General features: G+C 50.9%; 1 protein-coding gene across 1 annotated transcript; it reads left to right on the top strand.

The window, feature by feature from the left end:
• The first annotated feature begins 121 nt into the window (after positions 1 to 121).
• MZT1 (mitotic spindle organizing protein 1) lies at positions 122 to 24,642 on the top strand. Its single transcript, XM_073580371.1, has 3 exons — positions 122 to 314; positions 12,150 to 12,295; positions 23,906 to 24,642. Exons 1-3 carry the CDS (start codon positions 266 to 268, stop codon positions 23,927 to 23,929), a joined length of 219 nt encoding a protein of 72 aa, XP_073436472.1. The 5' UTR covers positions 122 to 265; the 3' UTR covers positions 23,930 to 24,642.
• Positions 24,643 to 27,043: the final 2,401 nt, after the last annotated feature.

Here is a 27,043-nt window from a genome sequence, read left to right as displayed (position 1 = left end):
CGGAGTCATTTAGGTACCTGGCTTGACCAGTGAGCTGAGTTCCGCCGAACAAATTCGAATATGACCCCGCCCCCTGTCGCCATAGGATCTCTATAGCTGAGGACGGTTCTTCCTTCCGGGGAAGTTCTAGGGAATGTCAATGGTAGAAGCGTAACTCCGCCCCCTGTGGGCGGTCCCTGAGATGTAGTGGGTTTACGTTCTACTGGTCAACCCCAACGTCTGTCCGTGTCATCACTGCAACACATCCGGCTGCTGGGCGGCAGCAATGGCGAGCGCTCCTGTCAGTGTCAGCGCTATGAGGGAGACTATGGACGGTGGGTGGCTGCTGCTATGTGATAGGTCTCTTCTATTTAGGCCTTCCAATCCAATGACGGGACCTAGGATCGTCAGCAGCCTGTATGCGGTCCTAACAGCCATAGGAGAAGGACGCTGCTCTCCATGTAATGCTGCCATAGACGGGTCCTTCACAGAGGGGCCACACTGTCGCTGCCCATAAGTCTGGTACTAGACATTCAGGACAAACATGGCGCACAGCACTTGTAACTAGTGATAGTGAATGGTGCAGGAGCCGCTGGGGGGGACGTGTGAGGGGGGGCGCAGGAGCTGCAGGGGACGTGTGAGGGGGACGCAGGGGAGGACGTACGAGGCGGGCGCAGGAGCCGCTGGGGAGGACGTGTGAGGGGGCGCAGGAGCCGCTGGGGAGGACGTGTGAGGGGGCGCAGGAGCCGCTGGGGAGGACGTGTGAGGGGGCGCAGGAGCCGCTGGGGAGGACGTGTGAGGGGGCGCAGGAGCCGCTGGGGAGGACGTGTGAGGGGGCGCAGGAGCCGCTGGGGAGGACGTGTGAGGGGGCGCAGGAGCCGCTGGGGAGGACGTGTGAGGGGGGCGCAGGAGCCGCTGGGGAGGACGTGTGAGGGGGGCGCAGGAGCCGCTGGGGAGGACGTGTGAGGGGGCGCAGGAGCCCCTGGGGAGGACGTGTGAGGGGGGGCGCAGGAGAGGACGTGTGAGGGGGGGCGCAGGAGCCGCTGGGGAGGACGTGTGAGGGGGATCAAGAAGAGGACGTGTGAGGGGGGGCGCAGGAGCCGCTGGGGAGGACGTGTGAGGGGGGGCGCAGGAGCCGCTGGGGAGGACGTGTGAGGGGGGGCGCAGGAGCCGCTGGGGAGGACGTGTGAGGGGGGGCGCAGGAGCCGCTGGGGAGGACGTGTGAGGGGGGCGCAGGAGCCGCTGGGGAGGACGTGTGAGGGGGGGCGCAGGAGCCGCTGGGGAGGACGTGTGAGGGGGGGCGCAGGAGCCGCTGGGGAGGACGTGTGAGGGGGGGCGCAGGAGCCGCTGGGGAGGACGTGTGAGGGGGGGCGCAGGAGCCGCTGGGGAGGACGTGTGAGGGGGGGCGCAGGAGCCGCTGGGGAGGACGTGTGAGGGGGGGCGCAGGAGCCGCTGGGGAGGACGTGTGAGGGGGGGCGCAGGAGCCGCTGGGGAGGACGTGTGAGGGGGGGCGCAGGAGCCGCTGGGGAGGACGTGTGAGGGGGGGCGCAGGAGCCGCTGGGGAGGACGTGTGAGGGGGGGCGCAGGAGCCGCTGGGGAGGACGTGTGAGGGGGGCGCAGGAGCCGCTGGGGAGGACGTGTGAGGGGGCGCAGGAGAGGTCGTGTGAGGGGGATCAAGAAGAGGACGTGTGAGGGGGGGAGCAGGAGCCGCTGGGGAGGACGTGTGAGGAGGATCAAGAAGAGGACGTGTGAGGGGGGGTGCAGGAGCCGCTGGGGAGGACGTGTGAGGTGGGCGCAGGAGCCGCTGGGGAGGACGTGTGAGGGGGGCGCAGGAGCCGCTGGGGAGGACGTATGAGGGGGCGCAGGAGAGGTCGTGTGAGGGGGATCAAGAAGAGGACGTGTGAGGGGGGGCGCAGGAGCCGCTGGGGAGGACGTGTGAGGGGGATCAAGAAGAGGACGTGTGAGGGGGGGCGCAGGAGCCGCTGGGGAGGACGTGTGAGGGGGGCGCAGGAGCCGCTGGGGAGGACGTGTGAGGGGGGCGCAGGAGCCGCTGGGGAGGACGTGTGAGGGGGCGCAGGAGCCGCTGGGGAGGACGTGTGAGGGGGGCGCAGGAGCCGCTGAGGAGGACGTGTGAGGGGGCGCAGGAGCCGCTGGGGAGGACGTGTGAGGGGGGCGCAGGAGCCGCTGGGGAGGACGTGTGAGGGGGGGCGCAGGAGCCGCTGGGGAGGACGTGTGAGGGGGGGCGCAGGAGCCGCTGGGGAGGACGTGTGAGGGGGGGCGCAGGAGCCGCTGGGGAGGACGTGTGAGGGGGGGCGCAGGAGCCGCTGGGGAGGACGTGTGAGGGGGGGCGCAGGAGCCGCTGGGGAGGACGTGTGAGGGGGGGCGCAGGAGCCGCTGGGGAGGACGTGTGAGGGGGGGCGCAGGAGCCGCTGGGGAGGACGTGTGAGGGGGGGCGCAGGAGCCGCTGGGGAGGACGTGTGAGGGGGGGCGCAGGAGCCGCTGGGGAGGACGTGTGAGGGGGCGCAGGAGAGGTCGTGTGAGGGGGATCAAGAAGAGGACGTGTGAGGGGGGGAGCAGGAGCCGCTGGTGAGGATGTGTGAGGGGGATCAAGAAGAGGACGTGTGAGGGGGGGTGCAGGAGCCGCTGGGAGGACGTGTGAGGGGGGCGCAGGAGCCGCTGGGGAGGACGTGTGAGGGGGGCGCAGGAGCCGCTGGGGAGGACGTATGAGGGGGCGCAGGAGAGGTCGTGTGAGGGGGATCAAGAAGAGGACGTGTGAGGGGGGGCGCAGGAGCCGCTGGGGAGGACGTGTGAGGGGGATCAAGAAGAGGACGTGTGAGGGGGGGCGCAGGAGCCGCTGGGGAGGACGTGTGAGGGGGGCGCAGGAGCCGCTGGGGAGGACGTGTGAGGGGGGCGCAGGAGCCGCTGGGGAGGACGTGTGAGGGGGCGCAGGAGCCGCTGGGGAGGACGTGTGAGGGGGGCGCAGGAGCCGCTGAGGAGGACGTGTGAGGGGGGCGCAGGAGCCGCTGGGGAGGACGTGTGAGGGGGGCGCAGGAGCCGCTGGGGAGGACGTGTGAGGGGGGCTCAGGAGCCGCTGGGGAGGACGTATGAGGGGGCGCAGGAGAGGTCGTGTGAGGGGGATCAAGAAGAGGACGTGTGAAGGGGGGGCGCAGGAGTCGCTGGGGAGAACGTGTGAGGGGGATCAAGGGGAGGACGTGTGAGGGGGACGCAGGAGCCGCTGGGGAGGACGTGTGAGGGGGATCAAGGGGAGGACGTGTGAGGGGGCGCAGGAGCCGCTGGGGAGGACGGATGAGGGGGCGCAGGAGAGGATGTGAGGGGGGCGCAGGAGCCGCTGGGGAGGACGTGTGAGGGGGGCGCAGGAGCCGCAGGGGAGGATGTGTGAGGGGGGCGCAAGAGCCGCAGGAGGGGACGTGAGAGGGGCGCAGGAGCCGCTGGGGAAGATGTGTGAGGGGGGCGCAAGAACCGCAGGGGACGTGTGAGTGGGACGCAGGAGAGGACTACGAGGCGGGCGCAGGAGCCGCTGGGGAGGATGTGTGAGGGGGGCGCAGGAGCCGCTGGGGAGGATGTGTGAGGGGGGGCGCAGGAGGGTACGTGTGAGGGGGGCGCAGGAGCTGCAGGAGAGTACGTGTGAGGGGGCGCAGGAGCCGCAGGGGAGGATGTGTGAGGGGGGCGCAAGACCCGCAGGAGGGGACGTGAGAGGGGCGCAGGAGCCGCTGGGGAAGATGTGTGAGGGGGGCGCAAGAACCGCAGGGGACGTGTGAGTGGGACGCAGGAGAGGACTACGAGGCGGGCGCAGGAGCCGCAGGGGAGGATGTGTGAGGGGGGCGCAGGAGCCGCAGGGGAGGATGTGTGAGGGGGGCGCAGGAGCCGCAGGGGAGGATGTGTGAGGGGGGCGCAGGAGCTGCAGGAGGGTACGTGTGAGGGGGGCGCAGGAGCTGCAGGAGAGTACGTGTGAGGGGGGCGCAGGAGCTGCAGGAGAGTACGTGTGAGGGGGCACAGGAGCTGCAGGAGGGGATGTGTGAGGGGGGCGCAGGAGCCGCTGGGGAGGACGTGTGAGGGGGTTTAGAAGCTGCAGGGGAGGGGGGAGACGCGTGAATGGTGCACGAGCCGCAGGGGGAGGCCGTGTTTTTCCATTTAGTCACAGAGCTGTAGGAGAGATCAGCGCAGAACAGGGTCTTATCTGAGGGGTATGGCAGGCGATAAAATCAAAATTACTCACCTTTTGTGAGTGTCTATAAAGCATGTAATAAAGCATATCAGCTGCAGCAAATCCACGGGTCAGGAAATGATATCCAGGAGAGGTTTGTGGATGATTTCCGCGCTTGCTGATCAATGATGAGACGTATATCCCAGATTGTCAAATGGATAGTGATTTATTCTACGCGTTTGAAAGTACAAAAGACTTCTTCATCAGGAGAGAGCACAAGTATCTTATGGTCTTTCTTTTTCCATTAGTCATGTTGCAGCTTGTTGGCTGTGACCGCACTGACCATCAGTCGTGATCCTCTGGAGGTGGCTGGATACTGTAGCCTCATCAGCGTTTGCTGTGTCCAGGGGGCACATCCAATGTGGTAGCGGTACCAGGAATGTACAGCTTCTCACTGAAGCCACTGATGTGAATGGCTACCCATGGTGGTTACCAGGAAAGGGGCTGAGTCCTCTGGTGACTGGCGTTGCCATAAGACGGGACTCTCATGTGGGATGAACATTCCCGCCTCCATTGCAGTTTTTGTGAGTCGCTGTAACAGCCAAGTATGGTAACTTCCTACCCCCTCACAGTACAGTCATGGCTGCACACATGCATCAGTTTCTCATCTTTTCCTTAATGGAGGGCCATATGAGTCAGGAGACCCTATTCTGTAAGTATATGGGTGTCATAGTGATGGCCCACCATGCTTCATTAGTACAAAATCTGTCCTCTTTGGCTCAGGGCCACATGTGGTCACCGACTGTGGCCCCCTACCCTAGACAAGAAAGTTGATGGGTGATCTATGATATTCTCGTAAGTGATTAGTGCTCTGATGTCGCCATATATATTGTAGCCCATACCGATCAGGCATGTTTAACGCTTTCTTTCTCCATGACTTGTTATTCTATTCCCCCATGGAGCAGGTGCAGCATTCAGGAGCTGAGCACATTCCACACAGGACAGGTGACAGCTGAGTTACGTAGCCAGCACCTGCCTCTGACAGCAGTGATCAGGGAGCTCCATCACCGCTGTTTAACCACTTAATGACACTATCAATCGTCGTTTAGGTCATGTGATTCCAGAGGTGCATCCATTCAGGGAGATCATAGGGTGTCGTTGAGTTATCGCAGCTAGGGGCCTGTTGAAGGTTCCCATCGCTATCGTCTTGAAGGAGTTCTTGTGACGCCCAGCTATGGATTTGGCTTCATAAGAAACCGTGATTTTTCACTAGAAACAGTAGTAGTATACAGTGCAAGAGCGATCACGGGGTCAAGTGGCTGTTACAGAGGAGCAGTCGCATGAATTGGGGCCTCTGAATTCTGAGACGTGGCCCTCGCTTCCTGCTTTGTTAGCAAAGTGGGTGTTCAACTCTTTTCTAAACGAGTCTGCTTGAACAGTTGTGATTTCTACCAGGTAAAATGTGACATAAGTATGGTAGGGGGCAGCTCCTCTATAAATTCCACTTGCGGAATGATCATTTTATTTGACATCATCCAATTTGACCTACTCATGAGTAATGTGTATGGTCACGTTAATTAGCCCCGTGCTTCCACATTGCTGCACATTTACTAATGGGTGAGTGCAAGCCTGTTTCAGGCATCCTGAAGACATTCCACAGCAATCCCTGCTTGCTGTCATCTAGTGCAACCTTTCATTTAATGGTACATTCTCTTCTGCTACAATCCCTGCTTGCTGTCATCTAGTGCAACCTTTCATTTAATGGTACAATCTCTTCTGCTACAATCCCTGCTTGCTGTCATCTAGTGCAACCTTTCATTTAATGGTATATAACAGTGCCTACTGAATGTTTGCTAAATTCATTTGTTGCATGGAACTCAATACTTAAGGGCCTTTTACACTAAGCAACGCACCAGCGATAACGATAGCGATCCGACCAGGCATAGATCGCTGTTGTGTCGTTACGTGATCGCTAGATAGCTTTCAAACAGTCCAATCTCGTCAACGACTCTAGAGAGATCAGCGATCTGCATAGCGACCTCGTTGCTCGTTGAGTACCTTTCACATTACTAAACAAAAAACGATTCAGACCTCGGTGGGCGTGCTTCAGCGTTTAATTTACAACGCCCCCCAAAGCGCCGATTGGTGGTCACCGCTGCGCTGTCATTGGCCGGCGGCGTCATTAAAGAGGACGCATTAGCGTTTCAGTTTAAATCTCTGGAGCGCCGTGGTTAGCTTCTAAACCAGCATTTTTCTCCCTAGAGACAAAAGTGCATTTTTGGTTTGATTTTGCTATTCGTCCTTCAGCAACCCTCTTGAAGACTCATCAGCGTTGGTTATTTTCCAATACCTCCATTTTTAAGACCATCTGAAGAATCAACAGTGCAAAATTTTTTTTTTTTTTCTCCATAACTTTCGGATTTTTCACACCGTCAAAGGTAAGTTTATTTTGGTTCAAAAGTTTTATTTTTTGTGTATGCTTTTTTTTTTGTTTTATTTTATTGTTTTAGTTTAGTTTAGAAACCGCGCCCGCCCCCATTCTTGTAATTGTTGAACGTGATACTTTTCTAGGACAGCGACCAAGCTTATGCGATTCAAACTCTTTTTTATCTTGTGTATGTCCATTTTGTCCATATGCACATGTCTGAGCAGCCATTTTAGTTTTGAAACCGCGCCCGGCCCCATTCTTGTAATTGTTGAACGTGATACTTTTCTAGGACAGCGACCAACCTTATGCGATTCAAACTCTTTTTTATCTTGTGTATGTCCATTTTGTCCATATGCACATGTCTGAGCAGCCTACATCAACATTTATGAACTCGTAGTTAGCATTAACAAGGGCCATAAGGATTACACTAAAATAGCCCTTATAATTGTAAAAATAGGATCCACTGTTCGGCGGTTGGGTGATCCTCACATGTTTACCATCCAAAGCCCCCCCACAGTTTGGGAACTGCCAAAGCCTCTGAAAATCAGAGGCAATATTTTTCCACTCCGCCTCTGTTTTTGGAAACTGGATGTAGCTCCGGAGGCTTTGAACTATGGCATTGCATGTTTCAGGAATCAAACTGCTGAGCAGAAAATTGCAGATTTTTCAGTGATCGTCCGGTGGCCAGGAATCTCAGCGTCACGGTCAATCGTTCGTCTACCGGCACAGCAGCTCGCATTTTGGTATTTCTCCTTTCAATCAATGGCGTCACCCTGGCTAGTAAAAATTTGAAAGAGTCCTCTGACATCCGCAGATAGTTCCTGAAATCCTGAGGATTGTTCTGCAGTTCTCTTACGAGCTGCATGTGTGAGAATTCGGACCTCTTCGCCAGCCACTCTCTGGTCCACATGCGCCGCTTTCTTTTGGACCGCCTCTCTTGCATCTGTGCCTCTTCATGTAGCCGACCAGCCTCCAACACCAAAGCAGCAGCCACAATAGCACGCTCTGCGCCGTTCATGATATACAAACTGCAACATAAAATAAAATCATTACACGATTTGGTAACGAGCTTCATTTGTAGAAAGCCAACACAATAATCAATAAAAGTATTACTCTAAAAAACACCTTGCATGGTACTATTTAAATACATACCTGGCAAACAGAGTTGTTCTTTGATGAATAAAATGAATCCACTTATAAAAGCGCAATAGCGATTGCAATAGGGAAGCCGAAGCAACCGCGTTGTGAAAGCCGTTTAAATATAAACGCTGTAGCAACTCACACTGGAACGTTGAAGCCAAACCGGTTAACATCCACTATGCATGGGAACAAAGTGTTGAATGAGGCGCTCCAGCGTTGTCTTTTATACCTTTGTCAGATACATTTCGCACATTGTGAGCGCTGTAAAGACCAATAGGGCAGAGGAGGCGTGGCCGGTAAGTCACGCCTGTGTCGCTGAGCCATGCGTCGCTATTGACGTCGCTCGTCGTTTTTAAGCTTCAAACACAACGATAATTACTGGACAGCGGGACGCCAGCGATGGAAAAATGTACCTGCACATTCGAGCACGATCAGCGATAGCCGACGGGGGGTCCGGTCGCCGCTACATTTTACACTTAGCGAGATCCCTCTTTCCTCCACACCTGACCTCTGCTGAACTGCTCCTCAACCTCAAATCTGTCCAAATGAAACATAAAACAAGCTGCCCACTCTCCTCCCATCTACTCTCCCTTTCTCTGCTTCTCCTCACTGCTGGCGACATATCTCCCAATCCTGGACCCCCACAGCTCTCACCCCCAACTACTTCCCCTTCCTACCACTTCCTTTTTAATAAGAACTACCACAACCTTTCCAACTTAAAACCTGTGCCATTGACACCCAACCCCCTGCTCCCTCTCTTGGGAGCACTTTGGAATGCCCGCTCCATATGCAATAAACTCCATGTGATTCATGACCTCTTTCTCTCACAATCTTGCCTTCCTCGGCCTCACAGAAACCTGGCTGACACCCTCTGACACCGCCTCCCCTGCTGCGCTGTGTTACGGCGGCCTCCACTTTACCCACACTCCTCGCCCTGGTAACAGACACGGTGGAGGAGTGGGTCTTCTCCTTTCTTCCAACTGCACCTTCAACCCAATCCCACCTCTTCCCTCCCTAATCCTCCCCTCTTCCCTCCCTAATCCTCCCCTCTTTTGAAGTCCACTCTGTCCACATCTACTCTCCCTCCAAGTGGCCATCATATACCGACCTCCAGGCCCGACCACTGCCTTCATTGACCAATTCTCTACCTGGCTTCATTTTCTTTCAACTGACAGCCCCCCTATCGTCATGGGTGACTTCAACATCCCCACTGACACCCTTCAGTCAGCAGCCTCCAAACTCCTGTCCCTTACTTCATCCTTTGGACTTACTCAGTGGTCCTCCTCAGCCACCCACACAGATGGACACACATTAGACCTGGTCTTCATCCGTCTCTGCTCTCTTTCTAACTTCACCAACTCCCCTCTCCCTCTGTCTGACCATCATCTACTCACTTTCTCATCCCTGTCCTCCTCACTTGGCATCCATGTCCAGCAACATGCACACCCCCGCAGAAACCTTGCACACCTAGACACCCACGCGCTCTCTGATTCTATTCTACCACTGGCATCCATATCCTCACTCCATGACACACAGTGCCACTGCTTTCTACAATGCCACTCTCGCATCAGCTATTGACACGGTTGCCCCTATCGTTCATGGCAGAATGCGACGTATCAACAGACAACCCTGGCACAATAACACCACTAAAAAGCTCCGGCAAGTGTCCAGGATTGCAGAACGGCGCTGGAAGAAAACAAATTCGCAAGATGACTTCACCACATTCAAACAGGCAACACTCGATTTCAAATCTGCCCTCACCTCTGCTAAACAGGCCTACTTCACAACCCTTGTATCTTCCCTATCTTACAACCCAAAACAGTTATTCAAAACTTTTAACTCCCTCCTCCGCCCACCACTGCCTCCTCCAACCTCCCTCATCTCTGCCGAGGACTTTGCCACACACTCCAAAAACAAGATTGACCAAACAAGGCAAGTATTCATCACTCAACCATCACAACCCCTTTGTATACCAGACCAATGCCCAAACCCCATAACCTCACTCTCCAGCATCACTGAAGGGGAACTTAATCGCCTCTTCTCCAAATCGCACCTCACAACCTGTGCACTTGACCCCATCCCTAACCCACCTCTTCAACCTATCACTAACGTCCGGTACCATCCCTTCTGCTTTCAAGCATGCCACAATCACGCCTATCCTTAAAAAGCCAACCCTCGACCCACCCGCTGTGTCCAGCTATCGCCCAATATCGTTGCTCCCATTCGCTTCCAACTCCTGGAACAGCATGTCCACGCTGAACTTTCCTCCCACCTATCATCTAACTCACTCTTTGACAATCTACAATCTGGTTTCCGCCCCCATCACTCCACTGAGACCGCCCTGACCAAAATTACTAACGACCTACTTACAGCCAAATCAAATGGACAATACTCTATACTCCTGCTTCTAGACCTGTCCGCTGCATTTGACACAGTTGACCACTGCCTCCTACTACAGATCCTCTCCTCCTTCGGCATCCTTGCCCTATCCTGGATCTCCTCATACCTTTCCAACCGCACATTCAGCGTCTCCCACACCACCTCCTCATCCCACCCTCTCTCTGTTGGAGTCCCCCAAGGCTCTGTTTTAGGACCCCTACTCTTCTCAATCTATACACTTGGTCTGGGGCAACTCATAAATTCCCACGGATTCCAGTACCACCTTTATGCTGATGACACTCAGATCTACCCCTCTGGCCCAGACGTCACCTCTCTGCTGTCCAGAATCCCAGAGTGTCTATCAGCCATATCCTCCTTCTTCTCCTCTCACTTCCTCAAACTCACTGTAGACAAATCTGAACTCATCATCTTTCCTCCATCTCACAGATCTTCTTTACCCGACCTAGCTATAACAATTAATGACATCACGCTTTCCCCAGTACCAGAAGTCCGCTGCCTCGGAGTAACCTTTGACTCTGCCCTGTCCTTCAAACCGCACATCCAAGCTCTTTCTACCTCCTGTCACCTCCAGCTCAAAAATATTTCCAGAATCCGTCCTTTCCTCAACCCTCAATCTACTAAAATGCTTGTGCATGCCCTCATCATCTCCCGCCTCGACTACTGCAACATCCTTTTCTGTGGTTTCCCTGCTAACACCCTCGCACCTCTCCAGTCCATCCTTAACTCTGCCGCCCGACTAATTCATCTCTCTCCTCGCTACTCCTCCGCTTCTCCCCTCTGCAAATCTCTTCACTGGCTCCCATTCCCTCAGCGTATCCAGTTCAAATTACTAATTCTGACCTACAAAGCCATCTATAACCTGTCTCCCCCATATGTCTCTGAACTAATCTCCCGATACCTTCCCTCACGTAATCTCCGGTCCTCCCAAGACCTCCTTCTCTCCTCCACACTTATTCGCTCCTCACCCAACCGCCTCCAAGACTTCTCCCGAATAGCCCCTATTCTCTGGAATTCTTTGCCCCAACAAGTCCGACTATCAACCACATTTGGATCCTTCAGACGGAACCTGAAAACCCACCTCTTCAAGAAAGTCTGCAACTCTGCAATGACCCCGCTACCTCCTTCTCTCTCACCACTACCAGTGATATCACCTCAACCAACACCGGAACTGCTGCAACCCACCAACCTACTGTCTCCTTCCCCACCATTCTGTAGCATGTAAGCCCGAAAGGGCAGGGTCCTCTCTCCACTCTGTATACGTCTGTCATTGTTAGTTTGTTTACTGTAAGTGATATCTGTAATTTGTATGTAACCCCTTCTCATGTACAGCACCATGGAATCAATGGTGCTATATAAATTTATTATTATTTATCTAAGCCATGCTCTGTATCATAGCTTTGGGACTTCTTGCTGGAAGGCAGACACCTTCTGAATTTAGGCAAATTTTTGGTTGGACTACTTTATGGCAAAAAATGATTTGTCACTCCCATCTTTATGCAACAATTTTTTTTTAATGGATTTTACAGGGTGGAAGCATTGATGAATAGGATAAGTCAACAACATGAGACGGGTGGGGATCTAAAACCCAGCACCACCACGGATCTGCTGAAATCTGCTTGGGTAGTAACTATGACTAAATGACATGGGCAGGACACAGCCGGCAGATTAATTGCTTAGTGGCCACTGCTGGTACTGCTCCCAATCTCTCATTACCATTGAAATGATTGCCAGATAATGCGCAGTGCTCAGCAGCGGCAACTAAGTAATGTGTATGACTTGGTTCCAATAGGACTGTTGGACCCCACCATTTGGACCCGGTCTATGAATATGTCATAAAGGCTTCAGTCATGGACAACCCATTTAACACACATTATGCCAGAATACAGGAGTACCAAGCTTATTAAAGGGGTGTTATGGGTCTTGTGAGTTGTCAGGGACTACCAAATAATTCAGAAGGCTGGTAGGAGTGCCTTCCCTTCGCACAAGCACAATGTGTGTCCTTCCATAACTTATCACTAATATGACATGTTCCCACAGTTCTGCTAGAGATTTCAAGACTGCTGAACACCGGTTTGGACATGGAGACTTTGTCGATATGTGTAAGGCTATGTGAGCAAGGGATCAATCCAGAGGCTTTGTCGTCTGTGATCAAAGAGCTGCGCAGAGCATCAGAGGGGTTAAAGGCAAGTGACCTTTTATATAATCCTGGAAATAGAAGAAAACCAGCAATTCATTAAAGTATAACTGAGGAGGCAATCCAACTCCGCTCATTTCGGTATCAGGATCGGTGATATCAAATGTGCGGATATCTGCCGGATTGTTGCAGGCAGCAGGTATCGCACACCTGTCCTGCTCCCATAGAATCAGACTGATACTGGCCTACATGGGCCCGCAGATATCTGCACATGGATGTCAACCATAAGAGAATAGGTTTCTCAAGACTACGGCTAATAATTGTATGTGAAACAGCATGGCCAGTAAGGACGTGATCATGGGCAGTAGTAAACAATATGCTGCAAAGCTGTGAAAACTACAGATGACCCAATATATTCGATTGTAGTTGACTTTTACAAAAGTCTGCATTCGCTTCAATGCCGTTTTTTTTTTCTTAATTTGCCTTCACGCTGACTAAGCGTATTGACGTGCACCATACAAGGCCATTTAAATGTTAATAAGATACAAAACAAAAAATCTCTCCTCTGCTGCTACCCACCACTCATCCAGGCTTTGTTGCATCTTCAGATTGGCTTCAGTGAAAAATTCTGCACATGCGCCCTCAAAGGTAACGACCCATGGCGAGACATACATCATCGTCGCATGCGCAGCAACCTTTGACGCATGCCTAGAACCTTTGCACACTGGCGGTGCCGACACTGATCTGAAAATGCTACGAGGACCAGATGAGTGGCAGTGAGTATCGGAGAAGTCAGCAGTGAGGGGAGATTAACGATTTTTAAAATTTTATTTACATATTCTGTTATGCTCTGGAGATGGGAAAAACACTACAACTTATTAAGGGACATTAACACCTTAACGTCCAATGACTGGCATAGCGCGTCATGGCAGGATGTCAGTTCCCGCACCAGGACAGACTATGCCCGTCATGCATTTAAACTATCACTGCGTGTAAAGACGCAATGATAATACAGTGCCGACAGCTGAGAGGCATGGCAAGAGGTGCAGGGTCCCATGCGTCAGTCCCCGCACCAAGATCGCTGTGGTCAGTCAGTCAGTCTGACTGACCGATCACAGCATGATCGCGTGGAGATGCTGAAATATCAGCACTTCCTGCCCGATCAGTGCAGCAGCTCAGCGCTGCCAGTAGCTGAGCTTCTGCAATAGCAGCCAGGAGCACTGTCAACGCCGCCCCTGGCTCTTAACCTCCTAAATGCGGCGATGGAGCGCAAATGCAGCGTTCAGGAGGCAGACAGAGGGACGGGAGCTCCCTCTGCCTTCAGATCAGCGTCCCTGCGACTTCATCGCGGGGCCCAATCGTTGCCACGGTGACAAGTATGCATGTTTATCACCGCGTCCGGAACAATCTGATCTATAAAATTGTGATGCTAGTTAACCCCTTCAGTAAACCCATAAAAGAAACAAAACACACAAGTAGCAAACATTGCTTTGTCATCATACCACTTGGAAAAAGTGGAATAAAATGCGATCAAAAACACAAAATGTAAATTAAAATTTTATCACTGAAAATACCATCTTGTCCCGCAAAAAACAAGCCGCCATACAGCTCCATCAGCGGAAAAATAAAAGTTGTAGTGCTCAACATAAAGCAATGCAAAGATAAATATTTTTTTATAAAAGTTTTTATTGTGTAAAAGCGCCAAACATAAAAAGATATAAATGAGGTATTGCTGTCATCGTACTGAGCCGAAGAATAAAGCTGCCTTATGAATTTTACCACATGTGGAACAGTATATAAAAAAAAAAAAAAGTAAAAACAAAACAATTCCTGAATTGCTGGTTTTGTTCATTCTGCCTCCACAAAAATCAGAATGGAAAGCGATAAGTCATGTGCCCAAAAAATGGTACCAATTAAAACATCAGCTCGTCCTGCAAAAAACAAGCCCTCACATGACTTTGTGGGCTGAAATACGGAAAAACTATAGCTCTCAAAATGTGGTGCTGCAAAAACTTCTTGCAAAAAAAAAAGCATCTTAGTGTATGACAGCAGCCAAACATAAAAAAGAATAAATCTGGTATTGCTGTAATAGTACCGACCCGAAGAATAAAGTTGCGCCTAATCACTTATACCGCATGAGGAACGGCATAAAAAATAAATTACATAAAACTATTTCTTCACCTGCTGTGGATTTGTTCATTCTACCTTCCAAAGATCGCCATAAGGCTCAGCACACATTTATCCTGCGCTCTACACTGAGGGCTAACACCGTGGTTTCCATGTACATCTCAGAAATACGTGATTCAGACAGAACCGCCAGTGGAAGATTCTCTATAATGAGGCAGATGGAGGCACTGTGAACGCCAAAGGACCTGTGAATCGGTGGTGTCCGTCTTTTTAGGCATGCATAAAAACGCAGTCCACCATAGTTTTGTACACCTCTGAAAGGAAAGGCAGTTCTGAACAGAGACCAGAAGGAGTCCAGAGTAACTCTGCTGCCTCATTAGTGAATGGATTTCTTGGGGGTTTCATCGGTCACGTCACTCAGAGATTTAGATGGAAACCCCAAAGTAAGTGCTCCGCGTAGAGCGCCGGATAGATGTTATCCCAAATGTTATGTCAAATGTTCCCAATAAAAGCTTCAACTCAATCCACAAAAAAGCAAGTCCCCACTCAGATCTGTTAATGGAAATATAGGGGGCTTCCACGTTACTATTAGCACAAAGGCTCTGGAAAAGCAAAATGGCTCATTGCCCCCAAAAAGAAATTCAGCGACTTCTGCGCTTCCAAATCCAAATGTCCCCCCTCCCTTCTGAGCCCCAGTGTGCATAAACCACCTTTCTCGTTCGCCTTATTGGGGGACACAGAGACCTTGGGTGTATGCTGCTGCCACTAGGAGGCTGACACTATGCACAAAAAAAGGTTAGCTCCTCCTCCGCAGTGTACACCCCACCGACCGGCAGAGAATTCCTCAGTTTAGCTTAGTGTCAGTAGGAGGTGGACACGGGTCTTTTATTAGACCCATATCTACCTCGTCGTGCGTCGTTCCTTTTCAGGTTCTACGGAGGGATACAGAGTGAAAAGTCACATCTGTACTCCCACATGGAGTCTGCAAGTACGGCGTGTACTGCCACCCCGTATCCTTGCAGTTCTCCGCGGCAGGACCAGCCAGACGGACGCCGACACCAAGACGTGCCAGCGACTCCAGGGGTCCTTGTCGCCAGTCTCCCTCCCACTCGCCTACCAGAGCCTGTCGGTTGGATGAGACGCAAAGACTTCTTCAGACAGGTAATGGATCGTGGATGGGTGATTATTAGGCCCCGGCTTCATATTTATTTTCCTGGCTGCCCATTCCCGACGGTCACCTCTTCAATGGCACAGGGGACCCCGGTTGTAGGCGCTGCGGTCGCTCGCAGTCGCCACAAGGCTATAGGCAGCTCAATGTTGCCGGGCACCCCCCCCCCCCCCTTTCTGGGGACAGGGAGCACAGGGTTTTTTTTTTTTTTCCCTATTGGGAGCGACTTGCGTCTGCGGCGTCCCTCTTTTTCGGACCTCCGCGCCGACCCCCTGCTGACAGGCGGCCGCCGCAACTAATTTAGGCCCCGGCTTCAGTTCGGGCCTACCGCTGCATCGCGGCCACGCCCCCCGCCCCTTTCTTCTAAGCGGGCTTCTCTCCCGCTCTTCCCAGGCCCTCCCACCGCCTGTCCTTCACCTGCCCAGCCTGTCATTGGCTAGAGGGAGGTAAATCATTAACCCTCCGTGGTGCTCCGCCCTTCCTCCTCTCCTAAGGCGCGCTTTTTCTCAGGACGGCGCCATTTTCCCAGCCTGTTAGCCGGGCACCAACTCCTCACTGGACATCATCTTCTCCAGCTGGTTTTTTGTCAGGAGGGCTGTCGGCCGGATTTCGCTCTGACCTGCATCCACTGACAGGTCGCAGAGCATCGCTTCTGGGGACACCGGACCGTGAGTAGCTCTGCACTGCAGACTGACCCTTCTCCGCCCTCTGTCCCCCAACCTTCCGGCATTACCTCAGCTTTTCACTATGTCTAAGTCTGATCGTACCCGCTCTACCTCCCCCCCCCCTGCACTTTAGTCAAGTACTTTGCATGTTCTTCGTGCAATCGCAAACTTCCCTCAGGCCAGTCCACTCCCCTCTTCCTGGATTGTAGCAATCCAATTCAGCCTGACGCCGTCCAGGAGCCATCTTCGGCCCCAAGTGAGAGTGAGCCCCCCATGCCTGGCTGGGCCTCCTCGCTATCTCAATCAGTGGCAGACCTCACCAGGGTGTCTCAGTCCCTGGTGGCCGTTCTTGATAAGTTGCCCCTGGACTCTTCAGCAGGGCCAAGCAGGTCCCAAATTGTTCCATCTGAATCAGCCAGCGGTAGTCGCAAAAGACCCAGGCAAGATTCCCAGCCGGAATCCTCTCCTAGTCCCATCTCACCGCATAGCCCTTCTCACCAGCCTCCCTCTCGGGCCTCCTCTCCCGAGTCAGGAGAAGCGCTTTCGGACAGGTCATCTGAGGGGATTTTTGAGCTGGATTCAGACCAGGATGCAAGCATGAAGGTCACAGTGCAGGACCTCATTGCTGCGATCCATCATACCTTCGATATTGCTGACTCCCCTGCGAAATCCTCAGATCAGGAGGTTTCGTTCAGACGGGCAGAAACTCCCTCCAGGGTTTTTCCTTTCCATTCCCAGTTTGGGAAAATTTTTACCAAGGAAAGAGAGGATCCGACCAGACGCTTTCAAAGAGGAAAACGTCTCGGCATACTCTACCCATTTGCTAAAGAGCTCACGGACAACTGGTCGGCCTCTCCCTCGGTCGATCCGCCCGTGTACAGGCTATCCAATAACACGGTTCTCCCGCTTTCAGGCGTGGCGTCCCTAAAGGATTCTAATGACAGGATTGTAGAATCCCTGGCGAAGTCTGCCTTTGAAGCGGCTTAAGCGGCGGTGTGTCCAATCTTTGCTTCATCCTGGACAGCAAAGACCATAACCACGTGGGCAGACGACCTTCAGCAGGGCATCTTAGATAAGGCGCAACCGGAGTATTTGGCCAATCTCGTCAATCAGATCTCCCATGCTGGGGACTATCTTCTCTCCGCTTCCTTGGATGCTGCATCCTGTGCAGTTCAGGCGTCAAGCAACGTTATTGCAATTCGACGTACAATTTGGCTAAAGGCATGGCAAGCGGACTTGTCTTCAAAAAAGTCCCTCACTAACCTGCCCTTTCAGGGGGTGCGCCTCTTTGGGTCCCAATTGGACCAGATTATTAAGGACGCCACCGGAGGCACGAGTTCACTCCTCCCTCAGTCCAAGCCTCGCAGACCCCCACTAAGGCGTCAGTTTCGACCCTTTCGGACTTTCCGCCGTTTCAATACGGCGGACAACTCCTCCAGCCAACAGAGACCGCAGGCTCGCCAGGAGAGAAAGTTTCCTTCAGACCCACTCCTTCCTGGCGACCCCACTCCTCCCAGGGCAGACCGTTCAGATCTAGATCTGGACGGTCTACTTCAGCATGACTATCATCGGGCACGCGAGGGGCCTTTCCAATTGGGAGGTCGACTTCTTTCCTTCAGGGACGTTTGGCTGGCCGCCGTGGAGGACGCCTGGGTCAGGGAGGTCGTATCCTCAGGATACAAGATAGAGTTCGTCTCTCTCCCACGGGATCGTTTCTTCGAATCCCGGCCTCCAAAGGATCCAGCCTTGATCCCGGGGTTCTCTACAGCTATCGCTGCTCTCCTCAGTTCCGGGGTGATTGTGCCCGTTCCCGAATCGGAGCGCTTCACGGGGTTCTACTCGAACCTGTTTGTAGTGCCGAAAAAAGACGGCGCAGTTCGACCCATCTTGGATCTCAAGCTGCTCAACAAGAGGGTCCGCCTTCGCCACTTCCGCATGGAGTCGCTTCGCTCGGTCATCGCCTCCATGGAGGAGCAGGAATTCATGTGCTCAATAGACATCCAAGATGCCTATTTACATGTTCCAATTTTCTCCGGACATCAAAAGTTCCTGCGCTTTGCGATTCGACAGCACCACTACCAGTTTGTCGCACTGCCCTTCGGTCTTGCCACCGCTCCCAGAGTCTTCACGAAGATCATGGCTGCGTTGATGGCTTTGTTGAGAGTCAGAGGCCTCGTTCTTTTCCCGTACCTAGACGATATTCTGATCAAGGCTCCCTCATTCCAACAGGCTCACCAAAGTTTGTCAATCGTCCTGGACACTCTTTCCAATTTCGGGTGGATCGTCAACAGGAAAAAGTCCTGTCTGGTTCCTACCCAACGCCTGGTCTTTCTAGGTCTTCTGTTCGACACTCGTCGGTCAAGGGTCTTTCTCCCACAAGAAAAGATTCTCTCTCTGCAGCAGGAAGTACGATCGCTGCAGACCTCGCTATTCCCATCCCTCCGTACAGCCATGAGGGTCCTGGGAAAGATGGTCGCGGCGATAGAGGCAGTTCCCTTTGCCCAATTTCACGCCAGGCCTCTCCAGCAGGCCATTCTGTCGAAGTGGAACAGGTCGCCTCGGTCCCTGGATCGCCCTGTCCATCTTTCTTACCGGATCAAGCGGTCTCTCAACTGGTGGTTGTCGTCACCTCTCATTCTATCGGGTCGATCCTTCCTTCCCATTCACTGGCAGATAGTAACCACAGATGCCAGTCTCCTCGGTTGGGGTGCTGTGTTCCGCAACCACACTGTTCAGGGTCAATGGTCGGATCGGGAATCAGCGCTACCAATCAACGTTCTGGAGATTCGAGCGATCCATCTTGCTCTGGTCCACTGGGAAAGGCTCCTCAAGGGACTGCCGGTACGGATTCAGACAGACAACGCCACAGCGGTGGCATATGTCAACCGCCAAGGGGGAACACGGAGTGTTTCAGCCCTGGCGGAGGTGTCCAAGATTCTTCGTTGGGCGGAGATTTCCGTTCCGACAATTTCCGCGGTTCACATTCCCGGCGTAGACAACTGGGCCGCCGATTTTCTCAGCCGCGAGGGTCTCGCGGCGGGAGAATGGTCCCTACATCCGGAAGTGTTTCATCTGCTCTGCCTTCGGTGGGGAACCCCGGATGTAGACCTCATGGCGTCTCGCCTCAACAGGAAAGTCCCACAATTCGTGTCCAGGTCTCGGGACCCTCTGGCAGTGGGCGCCGACGCCCTGGCCGTTCCTTGGTCCCAGTTCGAACTTCCCTACCTGTTCCCTCCTCTGCCTCTTCTTCCCAAGCTGTTGAAGAAGATCAAGGCAGAAGGACTTCCGGTCATTCTCATCGCCCCGAATTGGCCCAGAAGGTCTTGGTTCGCGGACATTGTCAACCTTCTCGCGGACGCCCCCTGGAAGCTTCCAGACAGAACAGATCTGCTGTCTCAGGGTCCGATTTGCCACCCCAATTCTCGGCCGCTCAATTTAACGGCGTGGCTGTTGAGACCGAGGTTCTGAAACGAGCAGGATTTTCCGACCACGTAATTCAGACCATGATCCGAGCCAGAAAGCCATCATCTTCCAAGATTTACTACCGTACTTGGAAGGCCTATTTCACTTGGTGTGAGACCAATGACGTCGCGCCCATGTCCTTTTCGCTCCCTTCAGTCCTAGCGTTTCTTCAGGCAGGATTGGATGCGGGGCTTGCCCTCAGTTCCCTGAAGGGTCAAGTTTCGGCGCTGTCCATTCTGTTTCAGAAAACGTTGGCTTCCCGTCCTCAGGTTAAGACCTTTCTTCAGGGCGTGGCTCACACGGTCCCGCCGTACCGGGCGCCCGTGGATCCATGGGATCTTAATCTGGTTCTTGAGGTTCTGCAAGGTCCGCCCTTTGAACCCCTCAGGGATATTTCCCTTTCTCTCCTTTCTTGGAAGGTAGCCTTTCTGGTGGCCATCACCTCCGTCCGGCGCGTGTCGGAATTGGCAGCTCTTTCGTGCCGCTCTCCCTTTCTGGTTCTCCACCAGGATAAGGTAGTTCTGCGGCCTCCGCCCTCGTTCCTTCCGAAGGTGGTGTCCTCGTTTCACCTCAACGAGGATATCGTGCTACCGTCCCTTTGTCCGAATCCAACTCATCCCCGAGAGCGGTCCTTGAACAAGCTGGACCTGGTTAGGGCGGTAAGAGTCTATCTGTCTAGGACGACTTCCCTGCGAAAGACAGAGTCTCTTTTTATTATCCCTGATGGAGCGCGGAAAGGTCACCTGGCGTCAAAAGCCACCATTGCTCGCTGGATCAGATCGGCTATCCTGGAAGCCTACCGTGTTAAGCGTCGCGGAGCCCCTCCGAGTATCAGGGCCCACTCTACTCGAGCAGTGGGTGCCTCCTGGGCGGTGCGCCACAGAGCTTCCGCACTGCAGCTTTGCAAAGCTGCAACATGGTCATCGGTTCACACGTTTGTGAAATTCTACAGAGTCCACACCTACGCTTCGGCGGACGCCAGCCTAGGTAGACGGATTCTGCAGGCAGCGGTGGTGAGTCCGCTGGCCTGATGGAAGTTTGTTTCCCACCCCAGGGACTGCTTTGGGACGTCCCAAGGTCTCTGTGTCCCCCAATAAGGCGAACGAGAAAACAGGATTTTTGGGTTGCTTACCGTAAAATCTGTTTCTCGGAGCCTTCATTGGGGGACACAGCACCCTCCCATGTTTCACAGCTCCTGTTCTTACTTTGGTTGAATGGTTACAGTTGAGTTGTTTATGTTGTCAACCTATTCTGTTACTTCTCCTACTGCTTTCTCACTAACTGAGGAATTCTCTGCCGGTCGGTGGGGTGTACACTGCGGAGGAGGAGCTAACCTTTTTTTGTGCATAGTGTCAGCCTCCTAGTGGCAGCAGCATACACCCAAGGTCTCTGTGTCCCCCAATGAAGGCTCCGAGAAACAGATTTTACGGTAAGCAACCCAAAAATCCTGTTTTAGCATTTGCACTTGGCAGGGGTATAGTTTCCAAATTGGGATCATTTTGAGGGGGGATTCTGCTCTCTAGCACAATTGGGCTCAGTATATGGAGTATATTCTAGAAAAATCTGCGCGCCAGGAGGTGCATAGCGCTCCATCCCTATCGAGACTCTCCGTATGGCTAAGCAGTACTGTACATCCACATATGGGGTATTTCTATATTCAGCAGAAATTGTGGGACAAATTCTAGTGCCAATTTTACCCGCTTATGATGTGAAATTATAAAATCTGGGGCTAAAACAAAATTGTTGTGGTAAAAATGTAATTGTTTTTTCTTCACTGCACAATGGTATAAAATTCTGTGACCCAACAGTGGTGACAAAATGATCACTGCACCCCCTAGATTAATGCATCAAGAGGTGTATTTTGTAAAATAGGGTCACATATGAGGCGTCCTGCTTCTCTGGCACCTCAGGGGCTCTGCCAGTGGGTTCATGGCACCCTCAAACCATAATAGCAAAGTCTGCACTGTAATATGGTGCTCCTTCCCTTTTGAGCTTTGCACTGTGCCTCACAAGTAGTTTTCACCCACACATGCGGTATTGGTATACTCAGGAGAAATTACAAAATAAATTTTGGGGTCCATTTTCTTCTGTTACCCTTGATAAAGTAAAAAAATTGGTGCTAAAAGATTTTTGTGGAAAAAATGTGATTTTATTTATTTTTGTTTGTTTTGTTTTCTTCATGGCTCTACGTTATAAACTTATGTGAAGCATCTGGGGGCTCAAGGTGCTCACCAAACATCTAGATAAGTCACTTGAGGGGTCTAGTTTCCAAAATGGGGTCACTTGTGGGGGGTTTTCACTGTTGAGGCACATCATGGGCTCTCCAAACACGACATGGCATCTGCTCGCGATTCCAGCCAATTTTGCGTTCAAAACATGAAACGGTGCTCCTTCCCTTCCGTGCCCTGAGGTGCACCCAAACAGTGGTTTTCCTCCATACATGGGGTATCGGCGTACTCGGAAGAAATTGAACAACAAATATTGTGGTTCATTTTTTCCTGATACCCTTGAGAAAATAAAAAAAATTGTGTCCGAAGTTAAATTTTTGTGAAACAAAAAGGTAAATGTTCATTTTTTCCTTCCACATTGCTTCAGTTCTTGTGAAGCACCTGAAGGGTTAATAAACTTCTTGAATTTGGTTTTTAACACCTTGAGGGGTGCAGTTTTTTTAGAATGGTGTCACTTTTGGGTATTTTGTGCCTTGTAGGCCCCTCAAAGTGACTTCAAATGTGATGTGGTACCTTTAAAAAAATTTGTAAATTTTGTTGGAAAAATGAAAAATCGCTGGTCAACTTTTAATCCTTATAACTTCCTAACAAAAAAAAAGTTTCAAAAATTGTGTTGATGTAAAGTACACATGTAGGAAATATTATTTATTAATTATTTTGTGTAGCATAATGCTTTTATTTAGGGGCATAAAAATTAAAAGTTTGAAAATTGTTAAATGTTAAATTTTGGCCAAATTTACATTTTTTTTCCATAAATGAACGCAAGTCATATCGAAGAAATTTTACCACTGTTATCAAGTACAAGATGTCACGAAGAAACATTCTCAGAATCACCGGGATCTGTTGAAGTGTTCCAGAGTTATTACCACATAAAGTGACAGTGGTCAGATTTCAAAATTAAGGTCCGGTCATTAACCTACAAAGTGGCTAGGTCCTTAGGGGGTTAAAGAGGTTGTCCACTACATTGTATAATGCCCCCACTGATTTAAACTTTGTAAAGAAGTATTTTTGTAAATATCTCTTATAGCCATCTATGCCTGTGAGTGGCGCTATATCCGACAGCTCACTCAACACATGACCCCACCTGCAGCCTCCACTGATGTCAAGTCAAATTCAAGAATCCCTTGCATCACCCGGGCGTGACCCAGTCATGGGCACCCCTCTTGATTGACAGGGTTGTGGGTGGCGTTTCACCGCACATCAGAGCCCGGTATCCAGTGCGTGCTTTCAGTAGCCACAAGCGCGCGCTGGTTACTGGACTGTGATGTGCGGTGAAACTCTGTCCATAGCCAAGTCAATCAGGAGCAGTGCCCGCGAGTGGGTCACACCAGGGAAAATGCAGGAGATCCGGAACTTGACGTGTGATGTAATCGAGCAGCAGCTGCAGTCGGGATCATGTGATGCCGAGTGAGCAGTCAGCGTTAACGCCACTCACGAGCATACAGTAGATGTCAACAAGAGGTATTTACAAAAAAAATCTTCTTTACAAGATTTAAATCAGTGGGGGCATTATACAATGTAGTGGTTAACCCCTTTATATTCCACCTTGATTTCTTGTGAAAAAATGCCCGAACAATGGCCAATATGTTATCAGAAACTGTTAGCGCTCATGCCTTCTCAGCCCTGAGGTGTGGTCTATTTGGCTTTTGGAGCACAGTCAAAACTATTCCTGGCTGTCGACTGAAAAAATAAATAAATTAATTAAATGTTTTTACAGTGTTACAGTAGGAAATAATAAGTAAAAAAGTGTCGTATGTTAGGAAAGGATTAAATTTCATCAGTACTGTGCACTCGGTGGTATGAACTTGGCCGCCCACACAGATCTGTACAGTGTTCACCTTAGTCTCCTTTACGAAATAACAGTACAATGGTTAAATAACATTGAATGTTAGTCTGGATAACTGGATATCTCCTTTAAACGTAAATATCAGTGTATATGGGGTATTTTTGCATTGTTGCAATTTTAATGGAAATGACTAATCATTGTTATTCTTTTGTATTTCAATCAGGCATCAGAAAATGCGCCAAGTTAACCATTGGGGAAAGGCACATTTCTGGATGAATGACGCCACCAGAAGAGTATTCTCTCTGTCGTCCTGTGTGCGGCTATGTTCACACCTGTTTCTGTAGTCTGTACACCATTATGTCTTGGACGTTCTCATCGTGCACATTTGTATGTTATTTTTAATTGTGGAAGCAGATTTATTTAAACCTATTGCTAGCAGATATTTAGGATAAAGGATAGTTTCGGATTCAGTCTGGTTTCAGAACTGGTATTTGCTTCATGCTGTTTTTTTTTTTTTTTTTTTTTTTTCCCCCCCCCACCCCAGTACAAATGTTTGTAAAAGGCAATTTATTAAATTATTGTATCTTTAATTAAAAAAAATGCCGTAGTTTGCAAAGAAAAAACAAACTACAATTCAATTTCCATTCTGCAGATTTTGTTGCTGAAATCTGTTACTGAATATAGTACCGTTCATCCTAATGGGACAGTTACAGAACTTTACACAGCGAAATCTGCATTGTGGGAATTCACCCTTATCAGTTTTATCACATTTTATGCAGCATTTTTTGGGTTTAGCTATATCAACCCAAGTCTGAAATGATTCTGTGATGTGTGGAGGTAATGATCACTGAAAACCTTAAATTAGCGCAGACTTTTATTTTTGTTTTTAATTTTAAAAAACATAGTCGGGCCTGTGTGTATAATGCTGTGTGTAATAAATGTGATTTTGATACATGACAATCCAGAGTACGCTCATGGACTTTTCTGTTTTTTATACTGACTGTACATGTATTTCTCTCTAACATAACATTATTTTACTAGAGAAGAACTGCGAAATGCAGCTGTAGTGTTTCATTAGAGGTGACACTACCAATATCCTCAGGTATTGAAAAAGCAAAAGTAGATAAGCTTATTGATGAAAAGGAATTCTCATTTCTCCTCCCTCGGCACCCGGTTATGGCCACCTTCTACGCACTGCCAAAGGTGCACAAAGACCTAAATCCTCTGAAAGGGAGGCCAATCGTGTCCGGTATAGGAAGCATGAGTCAGAATGTGGGGACATACATTGATAGTATCTAAAGACCATTTATAAGCTCGCTCCCTTAATACATTAGGGACACTGTGGACCTCCTCCGAAGGTTGGAAGGGATCTCAATAGATTCAGGAGCATTATTGGCTAGCATTGACGTAAAGGCCGTTTACTCGTCTATACCACATCAATGGGGGATAATTGGGGTAAAGCATTTTCTGGCCACAACAGGATGCCAATACGTAGCCCATAACGAGTTAGTGGTAACCCTTCTTGACTTTGTTTTAAAGAACAATTCCTGTTCTTTTGATGGGAAAATCCTCCACCAGCTCAGGAGCACCGCAATGGGCATTTTCTGTGTGCCCAGTTATGCAAATTTGTTCCTGGGCTGATGGGAGGACACAATTGTCTTTACTGAAACCCACCAAGAATTTACAGTAAACGTTGATATGTGGGTTAGATTTATTGACAACGTTTTCATCATGTGGAAAGGCAGTAAGGAAACTTTTCAGAGTTTTGTGTCAACTCTATATAACAACCACATTGGGTTGAAGTTTACCTATGATATTGAAGAAAACAAACTTCCATGTCTGGATGTGATGGTCGCAAAGTAAAGGAGGGAGGATAGTTTGGAAACTACGATCTATCGCAAACCATCTTCCACTAATTCTCTATTGAGATGGGAGCGTCATCACCCTACTCACAGAAAAAGGGTATGCCGAAAGGGCAATACTTAAGGCTAAGACGTAACTGCTCAGACAATAAGGATTTTAAAATCAAAGCAGATCTCAAAATAAGATTCCATGAAAGGGGTTACCCTGACTGGGTGCTGAGAGGCTTTTACTTTTGCTAATAAACAAGTGAGGACAACATTACTCACACCACGTGACTGAATACAAGAAACTGAAAAAAAGATGAGATTGATTTGTTCTTTTGATAACGGGGCACCCCTAATGAGAAAAATCCTGAAAAAACACTGGAACGTTTTAAAGGGAACCTGTCACCCCCCCCCCCCCCAGGGCGTTTTTCAGTTAAAGAGACACTTTCAGCAGCACTAAGGCTGCATTCTGTGAAGGTGGCTGTTCTTTTTCTGACCCCCCCCCCCCCCCCCAGTAGCGCTGAAATATCAACTTTTATAATTAGCTCCTCATACCTGTAATGAGTCCCATAGGTTTGATGTGTCCCCCTGTAGCAGCCGCCTACCATCTGTCCATCATGTCTGTCCGGTGCCTTGGCGCCGCCCACCATCTGTCCATCATGATGCCCCGTGCGTAGCTGCCCCCCCTTGATTTGAATCCCGGCGCCTGCGCTGTGACCACATCAGGCTGTTGCGCCTGCGTGTTGCAGAGGCCCCAGATCCCGCCCAGCAGTGTGTTATGATGTATTCACACTGCGGGGCTGGGAAACTGGCGCCTGCGCAGTTAACAACTCTAGCTGCATATTCCCCCATCCCCCCGCCGCCTCCTTTCGTGTCCTCCATCTGCACGCAGCCTCTCATGTCAGAGCTGAGCTGCACAAGCAGGTCAGGTCCTCGGCTACGGTTTGACTGTAAAAACCCTTTTTATTTCAATAAAGTTGCAGCATTGTATATATTCTAAAGTCCTCTGGTGGCTTTCACTATCCTTCTATGTCTACCTATTTTTCTATCTATCCATCTATCTATCATCTATCTATTTATCCATCTATCTTTATATTTATCATCTGAGGCCTGTTTCACACATCAGTTTTTCACCATCAGTCAAAATCCGCCAAAATTTGAAAATGGCGGATCCGCCAGATTTCTGGCGGATTGTCTGAGGTGAACGGACTTTGCAACGTTTTTTGGCGCCGTCAAAATGGCGGGAGACGGCGGATCCACCGTTGTCCGCCATGTGGTAGAATGGGCGGCGGATCCGTCGGGATCCGTTATTTTGCGGAATCCGCCGGCAGAATCCGCTAAATCGCACTGGGCATGCTCAGAAAAAAAGATACTTTTCCAGACAGTCCAAAAACGATATAAAGGTGGGCCAATTAATCATTGGGCCCAGACATCCGGCGCCAGCCAGCAGCAAGACCCCTGGAGCAAGAGGCCTGCCAGGACGGAGAGGCCTGTTACCAAAGCCTGCAATTGTG

This window comes from Dendrobates tinctorius, unplaced genomic scaffold, assembly GCF_039654945.1.
Source record: "Dendrobates tinctorius isolate UK_male_01 unplaced genomic scaffold, ASM3965494v1 ptg000064l, whole genome shotgun sequence".
Classification (NCBI taxonomy): domain Eukaryota; kingdom Metazoa; phylum Chordata; class Amphibia; order Anura; family Dendrobatidae; genus Dendrobates; species Dendrobates tinctorius.
This window is presented reverse-complemented; position numbering and strand designations above follow the sequence as displayed.

Bases quoted from the DNA above. Each gene is read 5' to 3' on its own strand.
- MZT1 (XM_073580371.1), top strand. From the start codon at position 266: ATGGCGAGCGCTCCTGTCAGTGTCAGCGCTATGAGGGAGACTATGGAC. The intron at 315-12,149 runs GTGGGTGGCTGC...ATGTTCCCACAG, and splicing joins TATGAGGGAGACTATGGACG to TTCTGCTAGAGATTTCAAGA. The intron at 12,296-23,905 runs GCAAGTGACCTT...TATTTCAATCAG, and splicing joins GAGCATCAGAGGGGTTAAAG to GCATCAGAAAATGCGCCAAG.